Raw genomic sequence first — 25,483 nt, 5'->3', positions numbered from 1 at the left:
TGATCTTTTAATCTGACGGAGCTCGGTATTGAGGCGCCGCAGCTGGGAGGCTACCAAGGGGGACCCCGTTCTCTCGTGGCTTTGGGCCCCTCCTAAAGCTTTTCCTTTTCACCCTATGCTACTACAATCATGACCCGAGAATGGGAGGCTCCCGAGGCCAGCCTTAGGGTGGGACGAGACATGGAGAAGCTCTACCCGCTGCCTGATGAGTCCTTGGCCGTACTTAGGGTCCCAAAAGTGGACGCGGCCGTTTCAGCCATCACTAAGCGGACGACTATTCCGGTTGCATGGGCTGCCGCTCTTAAGGATCTTCAGGATAGGAAGCTGGAGGTCCTTCTTAAGAGAATTTTTGAGGTCTCGGCGCTTGCGTTAGGGCAACGGTCTGCAGTAGCTTTATGCAAAGGGCGACTCTTCGTTGGGTGCAACGGTTGCTCACCATGCAGAAATTGGCTCCAGCGCAAGCGGAGCAGGCAGATCGCGTGGAGGCAGCTGTGGCTTACACCACGGATGCCTTGTATGATCTTCAGGACTCCTCGCACACTATGGCTTTGGCGGTCTTGGCTAGAAGGCTTCTGTGGCTCAGCAACTGGTCGGCCGATGTTTCCTCCAAGGCCCAGCTAGGCAGTCTTCCCTTTAAGGGACATTCTTGTTCAGGAATGATCTTAGAAGCCCTTATCAAATCCCTAGGGGTTAATAAGATGTACAAGTTGCCGGAGGGCAAGCCTCGAACCTCCAGGGCTTTTGGGTCGGCACGCCCTCTGTTCCGGGGACAGCACAAGTTTCGGCAGGGCAGGGTTCTGGCCTTCACTCCACGTCAGCCATCGTCGAGGTCTCAGGCTTGGTCTCATTCCTTTCGCGGCCACAGGCCTTTCCGCAACGGGGGTCCTCGGGGATCTTCCGGGGGCAAGTCCTCCCAGTGAAGGTGTCCTGGCCCACTCCTCTGTTCCGGTGATAGGCGGCCGCTGTCTCTCTTCTTCGAGGAGTGGGTTGTCTGACCAGTGGGTTCTAAGCATCATCGAACACAGTTACGCTTTGGATTTTGCACGCCCATTGCGGGACCTGTTCTTGATGTCGCCTTGCGGGGCCCGGGTGAAATGGACAGCGGTGACTCAAACCCTGGGCTGGTTGAAAGCACTGGGAGCCATTATCCCGGTCCCGCCGGAGGAGTTCAGGACCGGCAGATACTCCATATATTTCGTGGTTCCCAAGAAGGAAGGCTCCTCCCGCCCAATCTTGGATCTGAAGGTGAACAAAGCGCTTCGGGTACCCCGTTTTCGCATGGAAACTATCCACTCAGTCATTGCGGCCGTCCACTCCGGCGAATATTTGGCTTCTTTAGATCTGACGGAAGCGTATCTTCACATAGGGATCTGCGATCAGTATCTGCGTTTTCTCAGGGTCATGATTCTGGACGAGCATTATCAGTTTCAGGCACTCCTGTTTGGATTGGCGACAGCTCCCCGCATCTTCACCAAAGTAATGGTGGTAATAGCTGCGGCTCTCAGGCAGGAGGGGATCTTGATTCATCCCTATCTGGATGACTGGCTCATCCACTCAAGGTCGGAGGAGCTTTGTAGGGCAGCGGTTCAGTCGGTGATGGACCGGCTCCAATCCCTCAATTGGGTCATCAGTTTTGCCAAGAGCCAATTAGTCCCGTCCCAGGTGCTTGGTTCAACACATCGGTCGGCAAGGTTTTTCTCACACAGGAGCAAATCGACAAGTTAATGGCGCAGATCTGGTGGCTGTTATCTCTACTGCTACCCCGGATTTGGGATTACTTGCAGGTCTTGGTTCTATGGCGTCTACTCTAGAGTTGGGCCTTTGCTCATATGAGACCCTTGCAGAGGGCGTTACTTTCTCGTCGGGACCCGAAGTCGGAAGAGTTCCAGATCCGATTGCCGCTCTTGGAACCTGCCAGTCTCCATTGGTGGTTGATTCCGGCCCACATGCAGTGGGGGATGGACCTGGAGAGGGGAACCCCAGTGGATGATGGTGACGACAGATGCCAACCTCTCCAGCTGGGGTGCGGTTTTCCAATCAAGGGCAGCACAGGGTCGATGGACAGAGCAGCAGGCGAAACGGTCCATCAATCGCTTGGAAACCAGGGCAGTATGTCTGGCATTGCGCAGTTTTCTCCCCCTGGTGAGCCATCGATCAGTGCAAGTATTGTCAGACAATGCGACAATGGTGGCTTACATCAATCGTCAGGGGGGAACCAGAAGTCATCCAGTGGCATTGGAGGCCGACCGGCTAATGCTCTGGGCGGAGCGCCATCTGGTCCGTCTAGCAGCTTCTCACATAGCCGGGGTCGACAATGTTCAGGCGGATTTTCTCAGTCGCCAGCATCTAGATCCCAGAGAGTGGGAACTTTCCGAGGAGGCGATGCATCTCGTGACTCATCGGTGGGGTGTTCCTCACCTGGGCATGATGGCAACTCAGAGAAATGCGAGCCACCTTCGCTTCTTCAGTTGCAGGAGGGAACAGAGGGCGGAAGGTGTCGACGCTCTGGTCCTGCCGTGGCCTCACGACGTTCTGCTGTACGTCTTTTCTCCCTGGCCACTGGTGGGCAAAGTCTTGCGAAGGATAGAGGCTTACACAGGCTCAGTCGTTCTCGTGGCTCCAGAGTGGCCTCGGTGGCCGTGGTTTGCAGATCTGATCAACTTAGCGGTGGACGGTTCTCTTCGGCTCAGTCATTGACCGAATCTTCTTCGACAAGGTCCAGTATTTTTCGATCAAATGGATCGCTTTTGTCTAGCAGCTTGGCTTATGAGAGGCGGCAGTTGAGGAAGAAAGGTTATATGGATTCGGTTATTTCCACCCTCCTGCGGGCGCGAAAAACGTCTACTTTGCTCACCTATGTTCGAATCTGGAAAGTTTTCAATTCCTGGTGTAGCGGTTTGAATGTGACCCCGCGGCGTGACTCAATTGTCCATATTCTGGCGTTCTTACAGGAGGGTCTGAAGAAAGGCTTGTCGTGCAGTTCTCTCAGGGTTCAAGTAGCGGCCCTGGGATGTTTGCGGGAAAAGGTTGATGGGACATCCTTGGCGTCTCATCCGGATGTAACGCGTTTCCTGAGAGGTGCTAAACATTTGAACCCTCCAGCTCGTCCAGTGTGTCCTTCTTGGAGTTTGAATCTGGTTCTCCGTGGCTTGTGCGGTCTTCCATTTGAGCCTTTGAATCAGGCCACCTTGAAAGACTTGACACTTAAGGCGATTTTCCTGGTGGCTATCACTTCAGCACAGAGCATCTCTGAGCTTCAAGTGTTGTCCTGTAGGGAGCCTTTTCTCAGGATTTCGGATTCAGGGGTGTCCCTTAGTTCGGTGCCCTCTTTTCTACCGAAGGTCGTGTCGGAGTTTCATTTGAATCAGACCGTGGAGTTGCCTGCCTTCACGGATTTGGATTGGAATTCGTCTCAGGCTCCCGACTTGCGAAGATTAGATGTGCGGCAGATTCTGCTTCGCTATCTGGAGGTCACTAATGCTTTTCGTTTGTCTGATCATCTGTTTTCTTATGGAGTGGTCCTAAGAAAGGACATAAGGCAACTAAAGCCACTATTGCCCGATGGTTGAAGGAAGCCATAACTTCGACATATATATGTCTTGGGCACGCAGTACCGGATGGTTTAAAAACGCATTCAATCCGTTCTCAGGCGGCGTCTTGGGTGGAGAGTCAGTTTGTTTCGCCACAGGAAATTTGCAGAGTGGCTACTTGGAAATCTTTACACACTTTTACTAAGCATTACTGTTTGGACATCCGTGCTCCAGATGGCAACTGTTTTGGCAGTAGTGTTCTTTGAGCAGGACTCTCCAGGTCCCCACCCCATTTAGGGCAGCTTGGGTACATCCCAGCGGTCTGGACTGATCTTGGTACATACAGGGAAAGGAAAATTAGTTTCTTACCTGCTAAGTTTTGTTCCTGTAGTACCAAGGATCAGTCCAGACGCCCGCCCATGGAATCTGGAGTCCGATATCGTTTTCATTCTGCAGAAAATTCTCACGTGGGCAGCATTCACGTTGCATATGGAAGTACTCCCTCCATGTACATAAGTTCCAGAAGTTATGCAGTTTTTTCATTAGGTGGTTTGATATAGCCATTGGTTCTTATGTTGAGGTTATATGTTTCATTCTGCTATGGAATGGATTATACTGAAGGATCGCAGGTGGCACACCTTTCAGCTTTTTTCTCTGACTCCATCTGCTGGAAGGGAGACACAACCCAGCAGTCTGGACTGATCCTTGGTACTACAGGAACGAAAATTAGCAGGTAAGAACCAATTTTCCTGTGCAGCCCTTGAGCCCCTGATGTGACACATGTTTGGCTGTGTCTCAGTTGAGTGCTTTAAGTTGGGAAGTCTTTTTTTTTTTTTTTTTTTTTTTTTTACTGTTTGTCATCAAAAACCACAAATACAGACAGTGGTATCAAAACGGAACCAATATATCATATCACTATGTCCAACCACAATAGCAAAATTCCAATAACAATTTGTTTTCTGTGTCATTCTCCCCCACCCCCCCCCCCCGAGATCGGTACACATGTGCTGGTAAATTTCCCCACTCGAGGTTCAAAAATAAAACATATCTCCTAACCTCCCTCTCCCCCCGCCCCCCCCACGAGCCCGCCATGCTATATAAGCACTCCAAGTGTTCTCAAATCTCTGCAGTGTCATGTAGATGGGTGTTAATTTATAAAGTATAAACAAGCGAGAAAGCCTCACTTCCAAATGATGTCTCTGAGGTACCTCCTCCCTCCTCCACCATGCAGCTAATTCGCACCGAGCTCCCACCAGAATATGGCCAATTAGACACCCAACCCATTTATTAGTATCGGGGAAACGCAATGAAAGCAGCAGTAACCCAGGGGATTTGGGTAAATGAATGGCAGTAATATCAGCTACAAATTCTAGTACCATACCCCAGAACTCGGCAACCTTAGGGCATGTCCACAGGACATGAATAAAGATACCACAGGCCCCACACCTATGCCAACACAGATCAGAGGCTCTCGAGTTTGTCAGTTTTTCCAGTTTATAATAGCATCGGTATAAAATTTTATAACCGTTTTCCAAAATTGCTGAGGAAACTGAACCCTTCCCCACCCTCTGATAGCACAAATCCCATTCCATCTCATCCACAATCACATGGAGATCAGATCCCCAATGCAGAACATGTCTGGGCTTAGATTCCAACTCTCCCATGAGAAGGGAATAAATTCTAAAAATCATCTTATTAACTTTGTCCAACCTAGCACAAAGAACTTCAAATATTCATTTGTTGCTACTCAGATCCAAAACTATCTTCTTAGATCGCACATAATGAAGCTAACCCAGATATGAAAACCGGTCTTTTTCCTCCAAAGGATATAATTGCCGAAGCTTTTCAAAAGGTAAAATAGAACCTGCTCCCCAAACCTGATCCAGCCTCTCAATACCTAATATCTGCCAGAAGGCCTCAGCCTTGAATGAGTTCCCTGAAGGAAAATCCTTATTTATTTATTTACAAGCCGTTAAGCCCGTTAAAACGGGCTACATCCCTCTGTCTCTCACCTCCCCCTCTTTCTCTCTCCCCTCACTCTTCACCACCCCCTCCCTCACCCACTCCTCCCCACCCTCCCTCTCCTATCACTCAGTCCCTCCCTCCCACTCAGTCTCACTCACTCCCTCCCCCCTCTCTCCCTCCCTCTCCCTCACTCAGTCCCACTCACTCTCACTCAGTCCCCACTCCCTCCGTCCTCTCCCTCAGTCCCACTCCCTCCCTCCCTCTCTCTCCCTCAGTCCCACTCCCTCCCTCAGTCCCTCCCCCTCACTCAATCCCTCCCTCCCACTCAGTCCCTCCCTCTCACTCAGTCACTCCCTCCCACTCTCTCTCTCCGTCCCTCCCTCCCACTCAGTCCGTCCCTCCCTCTCTCTCTCTTCTCCCTCCCTCGCTACCGCCGTCGCCGCTACCGCCGTCGCTACCGCCGCCGCTCGCTACCGCCGTCGCCGCCCGCTGCCGGTACCGCCGCCGCCGCCCGCTGCTGCCACTGGACGCCGCCATTTTTTTTTCTTTCTGAAGCTGCCTCAGAGCGAAGTGCTCGCCCGCACATGCGCGGTAGAGCTGGTCTCTACTGCGCATTTGCGGGCCGTCGGTCACAGGCCATTTATAAGGTAGATAACTTTTATATACCGACATTCAAATGAATATCACATCGGTTCACATACAACTGGGGAGTCAAAAACTAAAAGAGAGAAAGGAAGAATAAAAAAAGTTACAATTAACAGGGAATCATAAGGAACTGGGTGAGAGCGCGGAACGGTCTAAGGGGCCAAGACAAAGTGTTAGCAGGAAGTATACAGGAAAAAAAACTTAAAACTTTGTTGCAATAGCAACTATATTACATAATATATTTACACAACTGTATGACAGTCAGAGGCATTAGCTGTTGCAGCAAATTGAAGTGACAATGAAACATAGTTGGGGTTTACCAGAGATGGCTATAGGTAAGTTAGGTAGTGAAAGGGTTAAATAGTTGTGGTTATGTAAACTGGAGTAGTGGAACCTGGAGTAATGGAGATCGGAGAAATGGAGACCGGAGTGATGGAGACTGGGAGGTCGGAAGAGACAAGGAAGGGATTAAGAGTAAGCTTGTGTGAATTATTGTGGAGAAAAGAAGTAGAGTGCCAGTACTGCTTGTCCTTCACCAGCCGGATATGGTACAAACGCCACACCTTCAAAGTATGTCCAATAAAAGGTGAACCCTTACTAAGGTCATGCTCAGAAATATTCACTTGCCACACAACCCAATCTAGTGACAGTCTGTCGAAGAGATCCCGCTCTAAATCCATCCAAGCCTTGCTTGTAGTCTTATAATGCCACTCCCATAGGGCTTTTAGCTGAGCCGCAACATAGTAAAGTTCCAAGTCTGGAAGTCTGACCAAACATAGACATTAAAAAAAAAATAAAAAAAAGTAAGGAAGTTTTAGGCCCCCTCTTTTTTTTTTTTTTTTTTTCCTTACCGGGTCCTCCTTCCCTTGATATTTTCCTCTGTCTCTTACCCCCTTTTCTCTCTCACTTCTCTGGCGAGTTAGTGTAGAGTGGAAGCGGCTTGGGCTTGGCGGGTTGAGCAGCTTTTAGATAGGCCTCACTTCTCAGGCTCAATTCAGTCAGCTGCATGGTTGGCCATGGTGGCGGGGGTTTTTTTTTCCCCATGCACTTAAGCGTGTGAGCACATTCTCACCGCACAGTGGTGACCTGACATGGGCACATATACGTGCAGGTACTTGTGTATGTAAGGCCACAGCCTAGATTTGAGCATGCATTTGCACGGGTACATCTGGACGCCATTAGGGTGCGTGAGGGAGGCCGTTGAGAGCCGAATGCGGGATAACTATGGCGCAGGGGCCAAAAAAATATAAGCGCCTTGCTATCTGTGCAGCTTGCCATATAAGGGCAATCCAGCCATCGCTTTCTCTGTGCCTGTATAGGCACTGTTTAGATGCTTAAGGCGATTTGGCTACTACAGATTTGCCGATGTTGGGACATTCCCTCAGCTTATGGTGGCTCCAGAGGGGAGTGGGGCAGGAGACGATACAGCAGACAGTTACCCTACCCCCCCTTGTTCCCTATGGCAGAGACATCCCCGAGAGAGGGATCAGAGAGTGCCAGGTTTGGGCCTATGGGCCCCAAAATGGATCCATCCTCCTTCACCTAAGCGGAATCTTTTCAGAGCCTGCAGGCTTTTCTGCAGGGGAGCCCAGCAGAGGCGTAGCAACTACTAAGAAGGGATTGTGTGCTCAGGTCTCCCACTTGTCAGCCACTGCGGGCCAACATCACAGAGAGGCTATGCCTGGAGATTTTAGGGGGATGTAGATCATGATAAATCGGATGACTCTGATGGGGACTTGGTTTTCTCCCCTCTAGAAGAGTAAGAAATTCCACCTGATTTGGAGCCACATCGGAGACTCTTTGGTTTTTTCATAAAGATGAATTATTAAGTCTATTGACTCAGACCCTGAAGATGTTCAGTATGGACAGGAGTGACACTTCGGGCTTACAAAAGAAAGATCCCAAATTGGTCACTTTACACAAAGTGTCCTGTTTCTTTCCCCTCCTGGATCCAATTCAAGAGTTAATTGATATTGAGTGGAACGCCCCGGAGGCAAGTTTTAAAGGGGGGGGGAAGCTCTTTAGTGGGTTTGTACTCCTTGGATCCAAAAGCAAAGGAACAGTTGCGATTCCCAAAGGCGGATGCCTTGGTATGTGCTGTTGCCAAGCGAATGACTATCCTAGTGGAAGGAGGGGCAGCTCTAAAAGATGCTAAGGGTAGGAGGACTGAGGCTAACCTTAAACAGGCCTTTGAGGCCATGGCACTAAATTTGCAAATTGCTTCTTGCTGTTGGCTTGGGCTGATTTGCATCTCTGTCAAGATACACAACAAGCAGCGTCCGATGGCAGATCAGTGATGGAACCGGGAGCTGTGTTCTTAGCTAATGTGGGCTGTGACTTGATGCGGATGGCCACTAGAGGGGTGGCTTCCATGATAGCGGCTATGCACCAGTTGTGGCTGCGAAATTTGTCAGCAAATACTATTTCCAAGTCCAGTCTCACAAGGTTACCCTTTAAGGATTGTCTTTTATTCAGAAGTGAGTTTGAAAAGATGGCGAATAGCTGGAGCAGATCTGAGGTTCCTTGATTGCCAGAAGACGAGAAGGCGGCGGCGGGTCCTTTTGGGGTGAAAGGCCACTCCAGGGATTCCCGTTAGTTTTGTCCTTACAGAGGAGCAACTACTCAAAGGTCTCGTCCCTTCAAAAGATCTAAGTTTGTACCTGAGGCAATGGAGGGTAAAGTGACTTGCCCAAGATCACAAGGAGCGACAGCAGGACTCGAACCCTGGTCTCCTGGTTCATAGCCCACTGCTCTAACCACTAGGCTACTCCTCCACTCTGATCTTCAGAGGCTACTGGTGGTCAGACCTCTGACTGCCACGCAGGAAGGATCTGTTGCCTCTGGGGCCCATATTGCATGAAGATCTGGGTCAATTTTGTCTCATGGTTTGGCCCTTAAGAGAGCTTGGTTGCTGAAGTGTGGTTATTCTTCTGCAGTGATTTCCACTTTGCTCCATGCCAGGAAATTTTCTACATCTCTAGCTTATGTTAGTGTTTGGAGAGTGTTTGAGAACTGGTGTGAGGAGTGAGGTGCTCACCCTCTTAAAGTTGAAATTCCACTGATATTGTAATTTTTGCAGGAAGAGTTGGTTAAAGGCTTGGCCTTAAACACTCTGAAGATGCAGGTAGCAGCTCTCTCTTGCTATAGGTAGTGGGTCAATGGTGGACCCTTGTCTTCTTATCCAGATGTGTCCAGGTTTTTGAAGGGAGGTAAGCATCTATATCCTTTTTTCCAGTACTGGTGCCTCTGGGATCTTAATCTGGTCTTTCTTTTTTTGACGGGTCCTACATTTCAGCCACAATGTGGTCTCTTTTTGCAGCTGCTCACCTTGAAAATGTTTTTCTGGTAGCAATCTTTTTGGATGACATGTCTCTGAACTGCAAGTTCTTTTCTTGCCGTGAGCCATTTCTATGAATGATTCTGGGGGTGGTGGTACAGCTTAGGACTATATCTTCTTTTTGCCAAAAGTGGTTTCAGAGTTTCATTTGAATTAGTCTATTTCCCTGCCCATACTGGACAGGGATAGAGATGAGCATTATTGTATCTGTTGCATGCCTTGGATGTCAAGCAGCATCTGGTGCGGTACTTGAAGATTGCTCGCTCTTTCAGGAAGTCTGACTGTTCTCCATGGTGGAGGTAAACAAGGAGAACCAGTGACATGGGTGACTATAGACCATTGGGTGAAAGAAGTCATCACGGCCGCCTATGTGGATGGAGATGTCCCATTACTTAGGTCATGGCACATTCCGCTAAAGCTCAGGTGGTTTCGTGGGCCGAGCTTCAGTTGTTTCCTGTCGAGATTTCTGAGCAGTGACGTGGTGGTCCTAATACCACTTGGACATTATTTATTTATTTAGTTTTTTTAATTTAGGTTTAGGGCTCAGGAGGACGCAGCTTTCACATGCATGATGTTGACAGGCCCGCAGGCCACCTCCTGCCCTTTTTGGGAGTAGCTTTAGTACATCCCACTGGTTGGATTGGCCTGTCTGAGTGCAGAGAAAGAAGAAATTACTACTTACTTGAAAATGTCCTTTCCTATAAGGAAGGCAGGCCAATCCACAACCTGCCCTGAGGTGCCTACTTGTTTTTAGCTTGTCCTTTATACGCGGACGATGAAGAGTGTTATTTCTGTTAATTTGTTTGAAGGATGAGTAAGTGTCATAACCAGTCCCTAGGATTAGTTGATGTTAACATTTTTGCTGAGCTCAGTGTTCCCCAGTTGGTTGGTAACCTGAGTGGTTGACTGTTAATAGTTATGTTAATAGTATTTTCACTCCCACATGCCATGTTATTTATTGATTTATTTATTTTCACTCCCACATGCCATGTTATTTATTGATTTATTTAACTGCATGTTTATTAACGGTCTAATATTATACACTATTTGCTTACTTTGATTAGTTTTTGTTATATGTTAAAACTTGTTCACTTCGTTTGTTCAATGGAAAAACTTGCTTACTTCATTTGTTCAATTGTAAAAACGTTTTTCCTAATTCTGTTCTATGTAAACCGCTAAATGTAGCGATAGTTACTGTTCCTTGTAAACCGGGGTGATATGTATATTATACAGGAACCTCCGGTATATAAATTATATAAATAAATAAATAAATAAATAAATGTTCAAGTATAATCAGTTTGTCCACAGTTTGGCTTTTCTAGAAATAAATGGCAAGTTGATATTGGGGCAGGGCTATATGTCAGCGAGTCAGCTTTACTCCATCTCCATCTCTAAGGAAGGCAGGCAGGCCAATCTCCATCAGTGGGTTATGCACCTCTACAAGCAGATGGAGTCAGAGTAAAACTGACTCCAAGATGTCACGGATATATAGCCTTGCCCTGACATCAGCCCGCCAGTATTCTCTGGAAACGTGAAACTGTGGACATACTGAGTATACATGAACATGACTATTAACAGTCAACCACTCATGATTCCAACCAATTGGGAACACTGAGCTCAGTTAAAAGAAATAATATGCACTAATATTAGGGGCTGGTTATGTCACTTACCAGTCCATCAAATGAAGTAACAGAAATAACACTCTTCGTCATCCAAGCTAAGGGACGAACTAAACGCAAGTAGGCAGCCCAGCGCAGGTTGTGGATTGACCTGCCTTCCTTAGAGGAAAGGAAATTCAGGTAAGTAGTAATTTCTCCTTCCTCTGCACTCAGGCAGACCAATTCATGCCAGTGGGATGTACCAAAGCTAATCCCGAAAAAGGCGGGAGGGTGCCCGCGATCCCATCAACACCGCACATGCGAAGGCCACGTCCTCTTGGGCCCGAACGTCCTAGCAGTAATGCATGGAAAAAGTGTGTAAAGACGACCACATTGCTGCTAGGCAAATCTCGACAGGAGACAACAATCGAAGCTCCGCCAACGATACCACCTGAGCCCTAGTGGATATTGACATCCACAAAGGAGGCAGTGATGGCTTCTTTTACCCAACAGGCTATAGTTGCCTACTTCACTGGATCACACTGTTTACCTCCAACATGGATCACAAGCAGTCAATCAGACTTCCTGAAAGATTTAGTAATCTTCAAGTACCGCACAAGATGCCGCTTGACATCCAAGGCATACAACAGAGGATAATCCTGCTCATCTCTATCCCTGACCAGCGTGGGCAGGGAAATAGACTGATTCAAATGAAACTCTGAAACCACTTTCAGCAAAAAGGAAGATGCAGTCCTAAGCTGTACCGCCCTCCGGAGTCCTTTGTGGAAACAACTCATGCTAAGAAGGAGCTTGCAACTTGGACACTCAAAGTACCAGACAGATTGCTACCAGAAAAAACGTTTTTGAGGTAAGCAGCCGCAAAAAGAAACCATCATCTGCTGGAGATGGAGAGTATTGGCAGGCTGATGTCGGGGCAGGGCTATATGTCCGTAACGTCAGCTTTACTCCGTCTCTATCTGCTGGTAGAGGTGCAAAACCCACTGGTGTGGATTGGCTTGCCTGAATGCAAAGGAAATAATAATTTCTCCTTAAAAATTGCATTAGCCAAAAATGAATGGAAATGGCATGAGAGTTTGCCTTTAACCAAAAAAAAAAACAAAACCCTCTCTCATTCAAGCAGTTTTTTCTGTCTTTCAGTCGGTGATATCCCAACAGGACAGTTACGTTGAAATGCAGCGAATGATGTCTATCGACCGGGAGAAGCCATATCGGCCCCAGCCCTCTCGCGGGAACTGGCTTGTGGAGCAGGAGAAGCAGCGGAACTTCGAAAAGCAGAAAGAGGAGCTGGCCAACGTGCAGAAGCTGCAGAGCCAGCTGCGGCAGGAGCAGCAGCGCTGGGAGCGAGAGCGGGAGCGGCAGCAGCGGGAGCAGGCGTTCACCGACGAGCAGCTGCGGAAGCGGGAGGAGGAGGCCCAGCGGCTGCAGGAACGCCTCAGCCAGGAGCGAGAGGAGCTAGAGACCCAGCGGAAGGCCTATCAGCTTGACCTGGAGAGGCTGAGGGAGGCTCAGCGAGCAGTCGAGAAGGACCGGGAACGTCTCGAGCAAATGAAGAAACTCAAAAAGGCGAGTGCAGTAGCTGGCACGTTTTCACCTGAAATGGTGCAGGTTAGAATTTAATTACTTCTACTTATTTTAGTGTGCTAAATAGTTCTGTATGGGGTCTATTTACTGAAGGTTTTCTCCCATTCTGTCTATGGGGAAAATGCTTAATAACTAGGGTCCAATGTTGGTTATCTTTATTAGATCATTATGCAGGGTAAAAATCCCATGCTTTAAGGTGCTTTTATAAAGCACGCATGTTCGTAATCTACAGGAATTGTTGTTTATGGGCTAAGATGGTAGTTTTTGACCCAGATCCAAATGATAAATGGAAACACTACATAATGACTATAGTAAGCCACACGTATGTTCTAAAGGCATTTTAAAAATTCCTTTTAAGGCTTTCCCTTTTTCCATTTTAACTTGCAATAAAAAAAGGAAAAGTCCAAACCATCGCAGCAGGAGCCATCTTCTGCTGCCCTGCTGTGTGCACTGTGCCGTGATTCGGCTTTTGACATGTTCGGGTCAGTGGCCGACGGGGACCACTTTTGTGGCATCATTGCCCATGCTGGGATGGATGCATTAAATGTATTGGTGGGATATCTAAAAGCCTTTTAAAGTCAGAAAAGCAAATCTTGAAAATTCACTTTTCCCTATTATAGTCGGTCTCCTTTTCTGTGGGAGGAGGGAATAGATTTTTTTTTTTTATTTCTCAGAATTTTCAGTTTTACAATCAAGCATTTCTTGATAACAATTCTGGCATCAGCCATTTCTAAGTCCTCAAAACGTGAGGAAAAGTTTCACATATATGGGAATAGATTTTAAAGGAAATATATGCATAGGCTGACATGAAAGTACAATTTTATCCATATTTAACAATAATTTATTACAATTTAGTTAAATATTTATAGGTTATAACATATAACCTTACTGGATTTCCTTTAAATGTCATAATGTGTTAGGAAGCTTGCTTATTGAGCTATCCATTAGAAAGTATACAGTAAGACAGTAACTTTCAAACCGGCGCATGGGCGCACATTTGCTTGCATACATCGGCCCACACCTAAGGACATGGCTATATATGCACATGTTATATAAAAAAAAAAAAAGCCTAGCCGTATGCACATGTGCCCCAGATTTTAAGTGGGTACACGTCCCACTTCTCCCATGTAAGTTGTTGGGTTTTAAAAGGGACGCGTGCCGATGCCGTTACCAGTTAGTCCACCAGTTCGCCCAGTTATCAGCTAGGTCTTGCCAACACCCCTAGTTTGATAGCCTGCATTCCCCCTACTTGGCCCAGACTCCTTAAACCCTTCAGGTTTCTCTATTTTTTTTAAGTTTTTGCAGCTTATGCCTTGCCCCTAGCAGAAGTAACATTATGTGGCAGGGGAACTCGGCATTTTAGGGGGCACATATGTATTTATGCATGCATCTCTTGGCTAGGCCCCGGTATGCTCATGCCCAGACCAGACCATGCTCACGCCCTGCCCCGTTTTGAGATGGATGAGCCATGGCATTTACACGTGCATCTGGGCGCTTTTTAAAATATGGTCGTCGCGCACAAGCCCAGCTTACTTGTGCATCCCCCAAATAACGCACGTGCCGGACTTTTAAAATTCACCTTTAAGAGCAGTGCGTCTTTAACCAGCTTATGTTAGTCCACTCATTGTTAAAGTACATAGGCCAGGGATGGCCAACTTTGGTCCTTAAAAGCCACAAACAAGCCTGGTTTTCAATATATCCATAATAATGAATATGCGTAAGAGATATATTGCATATGATATATTGCATATGATATATTGCATATGAAATGCAATTATAGAAAAAACCCTTATTGTCTGCTGTGGCAATTAAGTACAACTAGGTGAAAAAGCACATAGGTATATATCCAAAGTCAAAAATATTTTTAAAGTTATAATATCAATCAAGAGACCTTCAGAAAGGTCCCACTCTAAGTTACCGTTTTCTTCCTAATCAATCGTTCTGCGTTTGTTGAATGGCTAAAAATCTGAAATGTCTGTCATGGAATGTATGTGGCATAGGACATTGTGTGAAGCATGTCAAATAGTTACAAGCTGATGTAGGCTTATTACAAGAAACACATTTAACTGCTATTGGACACACCAAATTGCAGAAACAATGAGTTGGGCAAGTTTATTGTGCATCCACTGATACTCATAAGGCAGGGGTGGTGATCCTGATACATACATTTCTGCATTTTCAGATGCTTAAAGTTTTGCAGGATCCTGAGGGCCGCTATTGTTTTGTGGAGGGGCAAGTATTTGGGCGCACACCCAGTGTTTGTTCTCCTTTTTTTTTGCCCAGGTAGTAAACTCGTTGATGCCCTATTCTCATGTACCTATTCTTATAGGGGGTGACTTTAATGTGATATCTGACCTCCTGTTGGATCAGTCTCCTGTCAAAACTCCTACGGGGTATTCCAAATTTATGTGAACATCTTCTGCTTTTAGATGTCTGCAGATGCCTACATCCCTTGGAAATTGACTTTACTCACTATTCCAGGGCTCATGATACTAAGTCCAGGTTGGACTATTTATTGCTCTCTGATACCTCTCTTTCACAAGTGCTTGGTGCGGACATTGGGCCTATGGAAATAAGAACATAAGAAATTGCTATGCTGGGTCAGACCAAGGGTCCATCAAGCCCAGCATCCTGTTTCCAACAGAGGCCAAACCAGGTCACAAGAACCTGGCAATTACCCAAACACCAAGAAGATCCCATGCTACTGATGCAATTAATAGCAGTGGCTATTCCCTAAGTAAACTAGATTAATAGCAATTAATGGACTTCTCCTCCAAGAACTTATATAAACCTTTTTTGAACCCAGCTACACTAACTGTACTAACCACATCCTCTGGCAACAAATTCCAGAACTTTATTGTGCGATGAGTGAAAAAGAATTTTCTCTGATAAGTCTTAAATGTGCTTCTTGCTAACTTCATGGAATGCCCCCTACTCCTTCTATTAACCGAAAGTGTAAATAACCGATTCACATCTACTCGTTCAAATATCAGCTCATGCGCCTGTATAGGTCCTTTGGGAAGGGTTCACAGACTCTTTCCCAGGGGGAAATTTCCTCCCTTCTTGTATAATGATAAAGCTTTTCAGTGATAAAGCTTTTTCAATGATAAAGGATTACAGTGGGCTCTGGTAGAATTAGACCTGTGAAGAGGAGACACACACTGTATCAAGTGCAAGAAGAACAAAAAGCCTTCTCTATATTAAACACTGAAGAAGATCTTGAGAAAAACATTGAAGTGTTACCAGAAAAGAGAAAAAGAAAGCAATGCGTGCAGAAATTCAAGATCCATAACCAAAAGAAAAAGCTCATTGAGATGGAAGACTCTGCCATCAGTGGAACAACTGCAAAAGGAAAGAGTGAAGTGAATAACAAATCTCAACTAAAGTCTCATAAGGAGTCCAGGAATAGCAATAACCTTAATGAGAGAACCTGGAAAGCTATGACCACAAATGCTCATAGTTTGGGAAATAAAATCCCAGATCTGCAGGCCCTAATGACGGAGGCGAAATTGGACATTGTTGCTATCACAGAGACATGGTTCACAGAATCTCATGATTGGGATACAGCAATACCAGGCTATAACTTGTTAAGGAAGGACAAAGTGGATAGAAAAGGAGGAGGTGTGGCTCTTTATGTCAGAAACAATATCCAAGCATCCGAGCTGCAAGGAAGTTGGGGCAATGAAGAAGCACTATGGATCGACCTAAAAAAAGATGACGGAGCATCCATTTATATTGGAGTGGTTTACAGGCTTCCAAACCAAAACGAAGAACTGGACAGAGATCTGGTTGAAGACATCCATAAGATAGGAAAGAAGGGAGAAGTGGTGATCGTTGGTGACTTTAATATGCCAGATGTTGACTGGAAAATCCCATCTGCAGAATCTAAAAATAGTAGAGCGATAGTGGATGCCATGCAAGTAACTTTGTTCAAACAAATGGTAATGGAACCCACTAGAGAAGGGACTATACTAGACTTAGTGCTCACTAATGGAGATAATGTTTCTGATGTCCAGGTGGCCCATTCATCCAGGCGGAGGAGCCGGCAGCTTTCGCCGCCGGCTCCTCCGCCTGGATGAATGCGCGTCTGTGCGACCCGGCCTAGATTTAACACGCGACCACCCGCCCCCCGGCTCCCGCCGCCGGCCGCCTGGACCCACGCGGCCCTCCGACAGGTATTTAAAAATTTTTAATTTTTTTTCTGACAGGTTTTATGTGTTCCACAGCATTACATTTTCTCGATCATCTCTGTATCGCTTTTTTTTTGTGTTATTGTTTTTGAGTATCTTAAGCGGTGTCGATGGATTTGTTACTAGACTCACAGTCCTAACACCTACTAGGGGGAGGCGGTAAACTAACACGTTAAGGCCGCGGCAAAACAGCGGGTTACTAAGGAGATAATATCAGCGCCCGTTACAGTATCAGAGGGGAATAGCTAATTCCTTCATTATACAGCTAATTCGTTCATTTACACATCATATACATGCTGCGTGCGGAAAGGGTTATGTGTCTATTTTACGAAGCGCTAAGGACGCGTGAAACTGGAGACTGTATCGCTGGATCGCCTTACTCGTCTGTATTGTGCGCTCCCAGCACATTACAGACGGGGAATCTTTAACCGCACGTTACTGTATCGACCTGTATGTTAGAAATGTAAAGAAAAGCAAAAGAAAAATGAAACCTATCTGGTTCTCAAAGGAGGTGGCTGACTAAATTAAGGCTAAAAGAACAGCATTCAAGAAATATAAAAGATCCCAAAGGGAGGAGCACAAAAAAGAATATTTGATTCAACTGAGGGAGACGAAGAAATTAATCAAGTCAGAAAAAGTCAAGCGGAAGAGAGGATTGCCAAGGAAATAAAGAATGGTGACAAACCATTTTTCAGATACATCAGCGAAAAGAGAAAAGTTCAAAGTAGTATAGTGAAATTGAAAGGTGGAAATGATCAATGTGTGGAGAGAGACGAAGAGATGGCAGAAATATTAAACGACTTCAGTTCTGTGTTCACTAAAGACGACCCTGGAGAAGGACCATCTCTACACAACAAGAAACTGGAGGGGAGTGGAGTAGATGATAATCCTTTTACAGTAGAAAATGTATGGGAAGAGCTAAAGAATCTGAAAGTGGACAAAGCCATGGGGCCTGATGGGATTCATCCAAGGATACGGAGGGAGCTCAGAGATGTGCTGGCGGGTCCGCTGTGTGACCTGTTCAATAGATCCCTAGAAACGGGAGTGGTGCCGAGAGATTGGAGAAGAGCGGTGGTGGTCCCGCTTCACAAGAGTGAGAACAGAGAGGAGGCTGGTAACTACAGACCGGTTAGCCTCACTTCGGTGGTGGGAAAAGTAATGGAGTCACTGTTGAAAGAGAGAATTGTGAACTATCTACAATCTGGAGAATTGCTGGACCAGAGGCAGCATGGATTCACCAGGGGAAGATCCTGTCAGACAAATCTGATCGACTTTTTTGACTGGGTAACCAAGGAATTGGATCAAGGAAGAGCGCTCGATGTCATCTACTTAGATTTCAGCAAAGCTTTTGATACGGTTCCGCACAGGAGACTGGTGAATAAAACGAGAAGCTTAGGAGTGAGTGCCGAGGTGGTGGCCTGGATTGCAAACTGGTTGACGGACAGAAGACAATGTGTGATGGTAAATGGAACTTTCTCTGAAGAGAGAGCGGTTTTAAGCGGTGTACCGCAAGGATCGGTGTTGGGACCGGTCCTGTTCAATATCTTTGTGAGCGACATTGCGGATGGGATAGAAGGTAAGATTTGTCTTTTTGCGGACGACACTAAGATCTGCAACAGAGTGGACACGCCGGAAGGAGTGGAGAGAATGAGACGGGATTTAAGGAAACTGGAAGAGTGGTCGAAGATATGGCAGCTGAGATTCAATGCCAAGAAGTGCAAAGTCATGCATATGGGGAGTGGAAATCCGAATGAATTGTATTCGATGGGGGGGGGAGGGAAGGCTGATGTGCACGGAGCAGGAAAGAGACCTTGGGGTGATAGTGTCTAATGATATGAAGTCTGCGAAACAATGCGACAAGGCGATAGCAAAAGCCAGAAGAATGCTGGGCTGCATAGAGAGAGGAATATCGAGTAAGAAAAGGGAAGTGATTATCCCCTTGTACAGGTCCTTGGTGAGGCCTCACCTGGAGTACTATGTTCAGTTCTGGAGACCATATCTACAAAGAGACAGAGACAAGATGGAAGCGGTACTGAGAAGGGCGACCAGAAAGGTGGAGGGTCTTCATCGGATGTCATACAAGGAGAGATTGAAGAATCTAAATATGTATACCCTGGAGGAAAGGAGGAGCAGGGGTGACATGATTCAGACTTTCAGATACTTGAAAGGCTTTAATGATCCTAAGACAACGACAAACCTTTTCCATCAGAAAAAAATCAGCAGAACCAGAGGTCACGAGCTGAGGCTCCAGGGAGGAAGACTAAGAACCAATGTCAGGAAGTATTTCTTCATGGGGAGAGTGGTGGATGCCACCACTTCCGGAGGAAGTGGTGAAGACAAAAACTGTGAAGGACTTCAAAGGGGCATGGGATAAACACTGTGGATCCATCAAGTCTAGAGGACGTGAATAAAGAGGGGGTGGCTCGCATACAGAATGCTGAACAAGCAGCAGCCCTCAAGATAGAAGGGCTCAAAATAGAAGAACAACAGGAAGCCGCTGCTGCCACAGCCGCCGCTGAAGTGCGCAGAAAGGCTGAGCTAGAGATCGCCTCAGACCTGTTGCAGTAAAAGGGAGAAGCAGCAGCCCTTGAAGCCCTAATTAAAGGTCTTGTTGTGGGGGGGGGGGCAGTTGTCACAGCCTCGAAAAGTAGCAGACGCAGGGATCAATAACCGGGGCCCGCAAGCCCAAAGGTGGAAGGAGGCGGCAGTAGCCACAGAGGCATTCACGGAGCGGGATGCCAGTGGTCGGTGTTCCACCTTCACGGAGTGGAAGGATGGAGGGTTGCCATCTCCTAAAAAAAAAAACCAAAAACAGGGGTGGGTAAGAGTATGTAAAATTACCGGTGAGGTCATAGGCTATAGGTATTGCCAATTATTAGGTTTGTTCAATATTTGTTGTTTGTTAATGTGGCTAGCGGAAATGGGGGCTACTACCTGGAGATAATACCCTTGTTCGGTGTATATACACACAGTTGATGAGACTCCATCATTGCTCTGGGCTTCAGCGGCAAGAGGTAATGTGGAAGAAAAAAAAAATTTGTATTCACAGGGAAGCGAGGTGTAGCTGGGCAGATACTTTACTTTCAATGCATGTCCAGCGTAGCTCTTTGCTTCAACGGCAGGGGTGATAGTCTAATACTTCTCGTTCAACGCATAGCTCTCTGCTTCCACAGCAGGGGGAGTGAGGAAGGGAGGATCTGTATGTGGATTGCATAGTCTGGGTGGACAGGGGCCAGGGGTGTGGCCTGCTTGTTGCGGCAGTTGCTACCCCTAATAGAGCTGGATATTCGCTTGGATGCAGTTCCAGCGCTGTTCTCTACATTGATGGTGGGGGGAGGGGAAATAGAACTAGAGAGTACTGGAAGCCAAGCATAACAAGTATATGAGAGAGAAAAAAAAGAAAAAAGTACATAGCTTGCTGGGCAGACTGGATGGGCCGTTTGGTCTTCTTCTGCCGTCATTTCTATGTTTCTATGTTTCATTCCTATCTTAATATGCAATGGAAGGGGTATGTGGAATTCAGTGGTACTCATTCTGACATCCCTTTATTGTATCAGGACAAGGCGAAAGTGGTGTTAAGAGGGGCTACCATATCTTATATAATAAGGCAAAAGCGGTTGAGGGCCAAGGACATCTTTGTGTTAGAAAAGCAGTTACGCTCAGGTAAAATGAAACTGATTACTGATCCCTCTCCATTGCATAAGACACAGTTTTTGACTACGCAAGTTGCCCAAAATGCTCTGCTCCACCAGCACACAAAAAAAAGGCCTCTTGTACTATAAATATACATTTTTTTCTCCGTGGTAATAAAATCAGTCGCATGTTAGCTAACCTTGTATGGACCTGGCAAGGGAAATTGTATATAGTGGAAATGAAGGGGCCAACTGGTCATCTTGTTCGGACCTCTAAGGAGATAAGAGAGTTGTTTGTTGCCTGTTCCCTACTATAAGCAATTGTATTCAACTAAGAAGGTAGCTACTAGTGCAATAGAGACATATCTCAATGGGATTCCAACTCCTGTGCTGTCAGCTGATCGTTTGCAGGCCCTTAATTCTCCTTTCACCTTTACTGAAATATACTCGCTTATTAAAGAGTCGCCACTATGTAAGGCACCCGACCCGGATGGGTTGCCTGGGGAATTTTATAAGATTGCTTGATCGTATCTCTTCCCTTGGGGAGAATGTATGAAATTCTGTTGCAACAGGGAGAATTGCCTAAAGAGACAAATACGGCAACTATTGTAATTTTGCTAAACCGGGTAGGGATCTGACCCAGGTTCCTACAGGCCGATTTCCTTATTAAGTTATGATGCAAAACTGTTGGCAGATAGATTGTCGCAGATACTGCCCTCTTTAATTTCCCCAGAGCAGGTGGGATTTAGGAAAGGGAGATATGCTGCGTCTAATGTGCGCAAAGTACTTGCTTCTATAGACCATTCCTTGCAATATAAATGAAATTCTCTACTCATTAGTTTTGACACCAAGAAGGTGTTTGATAGGGTCAATGGGAGCTATCTCATTGCTGCCTTGGCGGGAAATATGGGTTTCAGATTATATTCATATATTATGTATACATCCTCGAGCGAGAATGCTGTCAATGGAGCTCTCTCGGAAGCATTTGCTTTACAACGTGGTACTCGACAAGGGTGTCCGCTCTCCCCGCTTCTTTTTGTATTATCTTTAGACCCTTTCGTACGCACGGTTCTCATTGACGAGAACATTCCTGGGGTTTCCATAGGGAGCCACACTTTCAAGATTGCGGCCTTTGTCGACAACTTGCTTTTTCATATTGGTAACCCACAATGGTATCTTCTCATCTTTATTGCAGGCGATTTCTCTTTATGGTACCATAGTGGGTTTGAAATTAAATGTAGATAAATCTGAGGCTATGGCCATAGGCAACTGGGGGGGGCGCAAGACTGGGCGGGAACATTTTCTTTAAAATGGACGCAGTGCCAGCTAAAATACTTGGGTATTTGGATCCCGGCGGATCTTGTCTTATTACATAGTATTAATGTTGCTAAGCTTCAGGATACAACAAAAACTAAGCTGCGGAAGTGGATGCCTCTAACTTTATCCTTGGGGGGAGGGGGGGAGGATTCAATTGTATAAAATTACCATTTTCCCTAAATGGCTTTACACACTTAAGCCCGAATTTTAAAAGCCCTGCTTGCATAAAATTTGGGGGTTACGCGTGTGGCCAGGCCCTGTGCGCATTTTCGAAAGGGCTCGGCCACATGCACAACCCCCTGATACATGCACAAGTGCCGGGTCTGAAGAAAGGGGAGCAGGGCAGGGGGCAAGCTGGGACAGCGCCAGCAGCCAGCCAGCGCGTGGAGTTTACTTCTGCTCCGGAGGGGCAGTAAGCATAAAAACAAAAAATGGTGGGATAGCTAGGGTAGGTTTAGGGGTCAGGGAAGAGAGAGCAATAGGTAGGAAGGGTAGGGTTAGGGAGCTGGTCTAGGCCTGATTGCATCGCCGTGCATATTTTTCTAAAATTCCGCTCCCCTGCGCACGGAGGAGGCCGCCCGCCCGCATCGACTTGAAAATCTGGCATGCATGTGTGTGCGGCAACTGTATTTTATAACATGCGTGCGCCAACGCGCATATGTTATAAAATCGGTGCGACTTTTAAAATCGACCCCTTAGTGTCTACCTATTCTCACTGAGAAAGACATTTTAAAAACTTCATGGGGAATTACGCACTTATTTGTGGAGGGGGAAGAAGCCTAGGATACCCCTAGCACAATTGATGGTTACTGGCAAGAAAGGTGGGATGGGCTTATCTGATATTAGATTATATAATTATGGAGCCCACCTTCGCCATTTAGGCGATTGCATTATGGCCATGTGCTTCTATTGTGATTATGAATATGAAGCAGCGATTACACACCCTTTGCAACTTAGGTACATACTATATGCCATGGGTTCCCAGTTATCCACACATGTGAAGAACCATATCCTCATATCACCTACTAGGGCAACTTGGCGTTGGATCACCTCCAAAATAGGTCTTACTTGCAAGGTGTCTCCCTTTTTACTATTATAGGCAATATGGCGTTTCAGCTGGGACTGGGTTGAAGGGTGTTTACCACCTGGTCACAGGTGGGGGGGTTTCTATTGACCCATGTTATTGATGATGATGGAAAAATGCTCTTATTAGACTCTCTGTGGTATAAATTAATTGGTGTGACTGTGGATACTTTCAGCTATTTGCAACTGAGATGACATGTTCTTTGAGTCCGACTGCTCTAGCAGCTAAAGGGTGGGAGGTATTTCATGATTGCTTTGACTCGGAAGATCCTACAAGACATACATTAACCTCCTTTCATAAATTTTTGAAACTGTCTTTTGATAATATCTCCTTAGCATCTCTATGGTCCCAATGGACCCAAGAGCTACAGACCACTATTTCCTTATCAGCTTTCAGGGCTTGCTCTGGGCGTATCTCTACAATCACACAAAATGCACATTTGCATGAAATGCAATTTAGATTATTGTCAAGAGCATATATATCACAGAGACAAGCCTATCTGATGGGTTTAACAAAGTCAGATTTGTGTATTAAGTGCAGTGTTGAAGTAGGAACTCTGGGACATTCTCTTTGGTTTTGTGTTAATATTCAATCTTTTTGGAAGCAAGTATTTGGCTATATGGACGCTGTTCTTTCTTTCTCTGTACAGTTGGCAGTTTTTGGCTCTCTTCCTTTAGCGGGAGCTTACTCTGATGTCCAGAGATTGCAGGTTTCTAAAGTTTTGGTGGTTGCTTGAACCACTATACTACATTTTTGGAGAAGTGAACTGGATCCACCTTTTACCTTCTGGAGAAATGCTGTTCACCATCTCTTAATCATGGAGTTGGTGATCGGCAAACGGAGTCACCCCCAACAAGAAGCACAGGATTTGGAATACTTGGCTTCCTTGTCTGGACTCATTGCCACCACGTGCTAGAATTCTGCTTTTGAATACCCATTGATGGACCTATGTCGGTTGATGGTGGACTCATATGTTTGGGGATGGGGGAATGCGTAGTTGGGGGTTTCAGCTTTTGATAACTTTTTCTTGTCAGAGTTTACTATGCCTTTGATGCATTAAGGAACAAAACCATCAGGGTGTGCCTTTTTGTTGTGTATGATCTGTGCTATTAGAGTTATTATTATACTGTTATGGTAATAATAATAATAAATAGATTTAAACATAATCATAGGTCTCAACAATACATTGCATAATTGTGAAAAAAAATGTATCTTTTTTTTTTATCTTTCTTGGCTTCTACATGAATGTGTTTTCGACCGATTGGGTTAGCGTCTTTATGAACGTTTTTCTGCATTGTCTTCGAATGAGATAAGTGTCACTTTTTTAAGGCCTGTTAAATGCATCTAAAAAGAGAGAGAAAAAATTTTCCCACAATTATGCGGTGTATTGTTGAGACCTATGATTAAAGTTTGGGAGCGTTAACGCATTTTAGTGGTTAATATACAAGTAGTTTTCACTTTTAAATGAGAGCTTTGTACTTCCGTTGGTTTATGAACGGCTCTTGAATGATATTAAAAATGTTTTAGACTTCCGATATATACCTGTGTGCTTTTTCACTTAGTTCTTTCATATGCAAACCTATCTCATGCATATTCATTGTGAATATCCTGAAAATCAGACCTGTTTGTGGCTCTTGAGGACCGGAGTTGGCCACTCCTGAAGAAGGCATTAAACAATGCATCATTTTGAATCTTCTTTACTTCACTACTACTTTTCAGGCATATAGGTGCACTCAGTTTATTGAAGATTTGCACCCTTTTAAGGTGATCATGACTTCTCCGTCTGCCCAGTTAATATCTTATTGCCAGACATGCCTAAGAAAGCCCTTTAAGAATTCTGAGTTTGTTTCTACAGGAGAAAGTCTGTAACTTCATTTTCTTTCTCTTCAGTCAATTCTTAATGTAAAATTATTAATTTTTTCTAATATGAAGGAGAGACTTTGATCCACTAATGAAATTCAGCAGCATTTTTTCAACTTTGGCTTTGGTGATAATTGCTTTAGGATCAATCAGGTTGTAGTTTGGTTTAATGTAATCATTTATAAACACACCTTTTCCAAAATTAATCTAAACAAAGCAATTAACAATAAAACAGAACAAAATAAATCCAATCGAGCAAATCCAACTAGATAAAATATTACAATAAATATCAGCATCTTAACAAGAACCATGACAGCAGATCATATCATTAACAGATCAATCAATGATAAAAAAAATTATATCTAACAGCATTGTTTGGATCTTGATTTCTTTTGAATTTTCCAGTGGTTGACGGCATAGTATAATATGCAAGACAAACTCTTCTTGCTATGGCTTAACTTTTTAGTATACAGGGCATGGAATGTTCAGCCAATCCAGGCATGAGTTTTGCTGACCAACATTTTGCCCAGCTTAGTTTCTGCACGCCACCTAAGAAACCACACGAGAACTATGGGGTGAGATAGCAGCAGAAGGGGAGCTGTGTATGTTAGTTGGATTGTTTCATCAGCGCCATGCAAGAATCAGCTGCCATGTTTTCAGAGTACTGCCTTCAGCTATCATCAGGCGGCAGAGCTCTTCAGCTGGTATTAATGTCAGCCACAA

General features: G+C 45.6%; 1 protein-coding gene across 2 annotated transcripts in view; it reads left to right on the top strand.

Moving 5' to 3' along the window:
• Positions 1-25,483, top strand: part of ARHGEF18 (Rho/Rac guanine nucleotide exchange factor 18) — a 352,051-nt gene that overhangs the window by 312,508 nt on the left and 14,060 nt on the right. For both annotated transcript variants that reach the window (XM_029614138.1, XM_029614139.1), the window contains one exon: positions 12,234-12,701. In XM_029614138.1, coding sequence (XP_029469998.1) covers positions 12,234-12,701 — 468 coding nt within the window. The remainder of the gene's footprint in view (positions 1-12,233; positions 12,702-25,483) is intronic.

Source organism: Rhinatrema bivittatum, chromosome 8, assembly GCF_901001135.1.
Source record: "Rhinatrema bivittatum chromosome 8, aRhiBiv1.1, whole genome shotgun sequence".
Taxonomy (NCBI): Eukaryota; Metazoa; Chordata; class Amphibia; order Gymnophiona; family Rhinatrematidae; genus Rhinatrema; species Rhinatrema bivittatum.
Note: the sequence above shows the minus strand (reverse complement) of the source record. Positions and strands in the feature narration are given on the sequence as shown.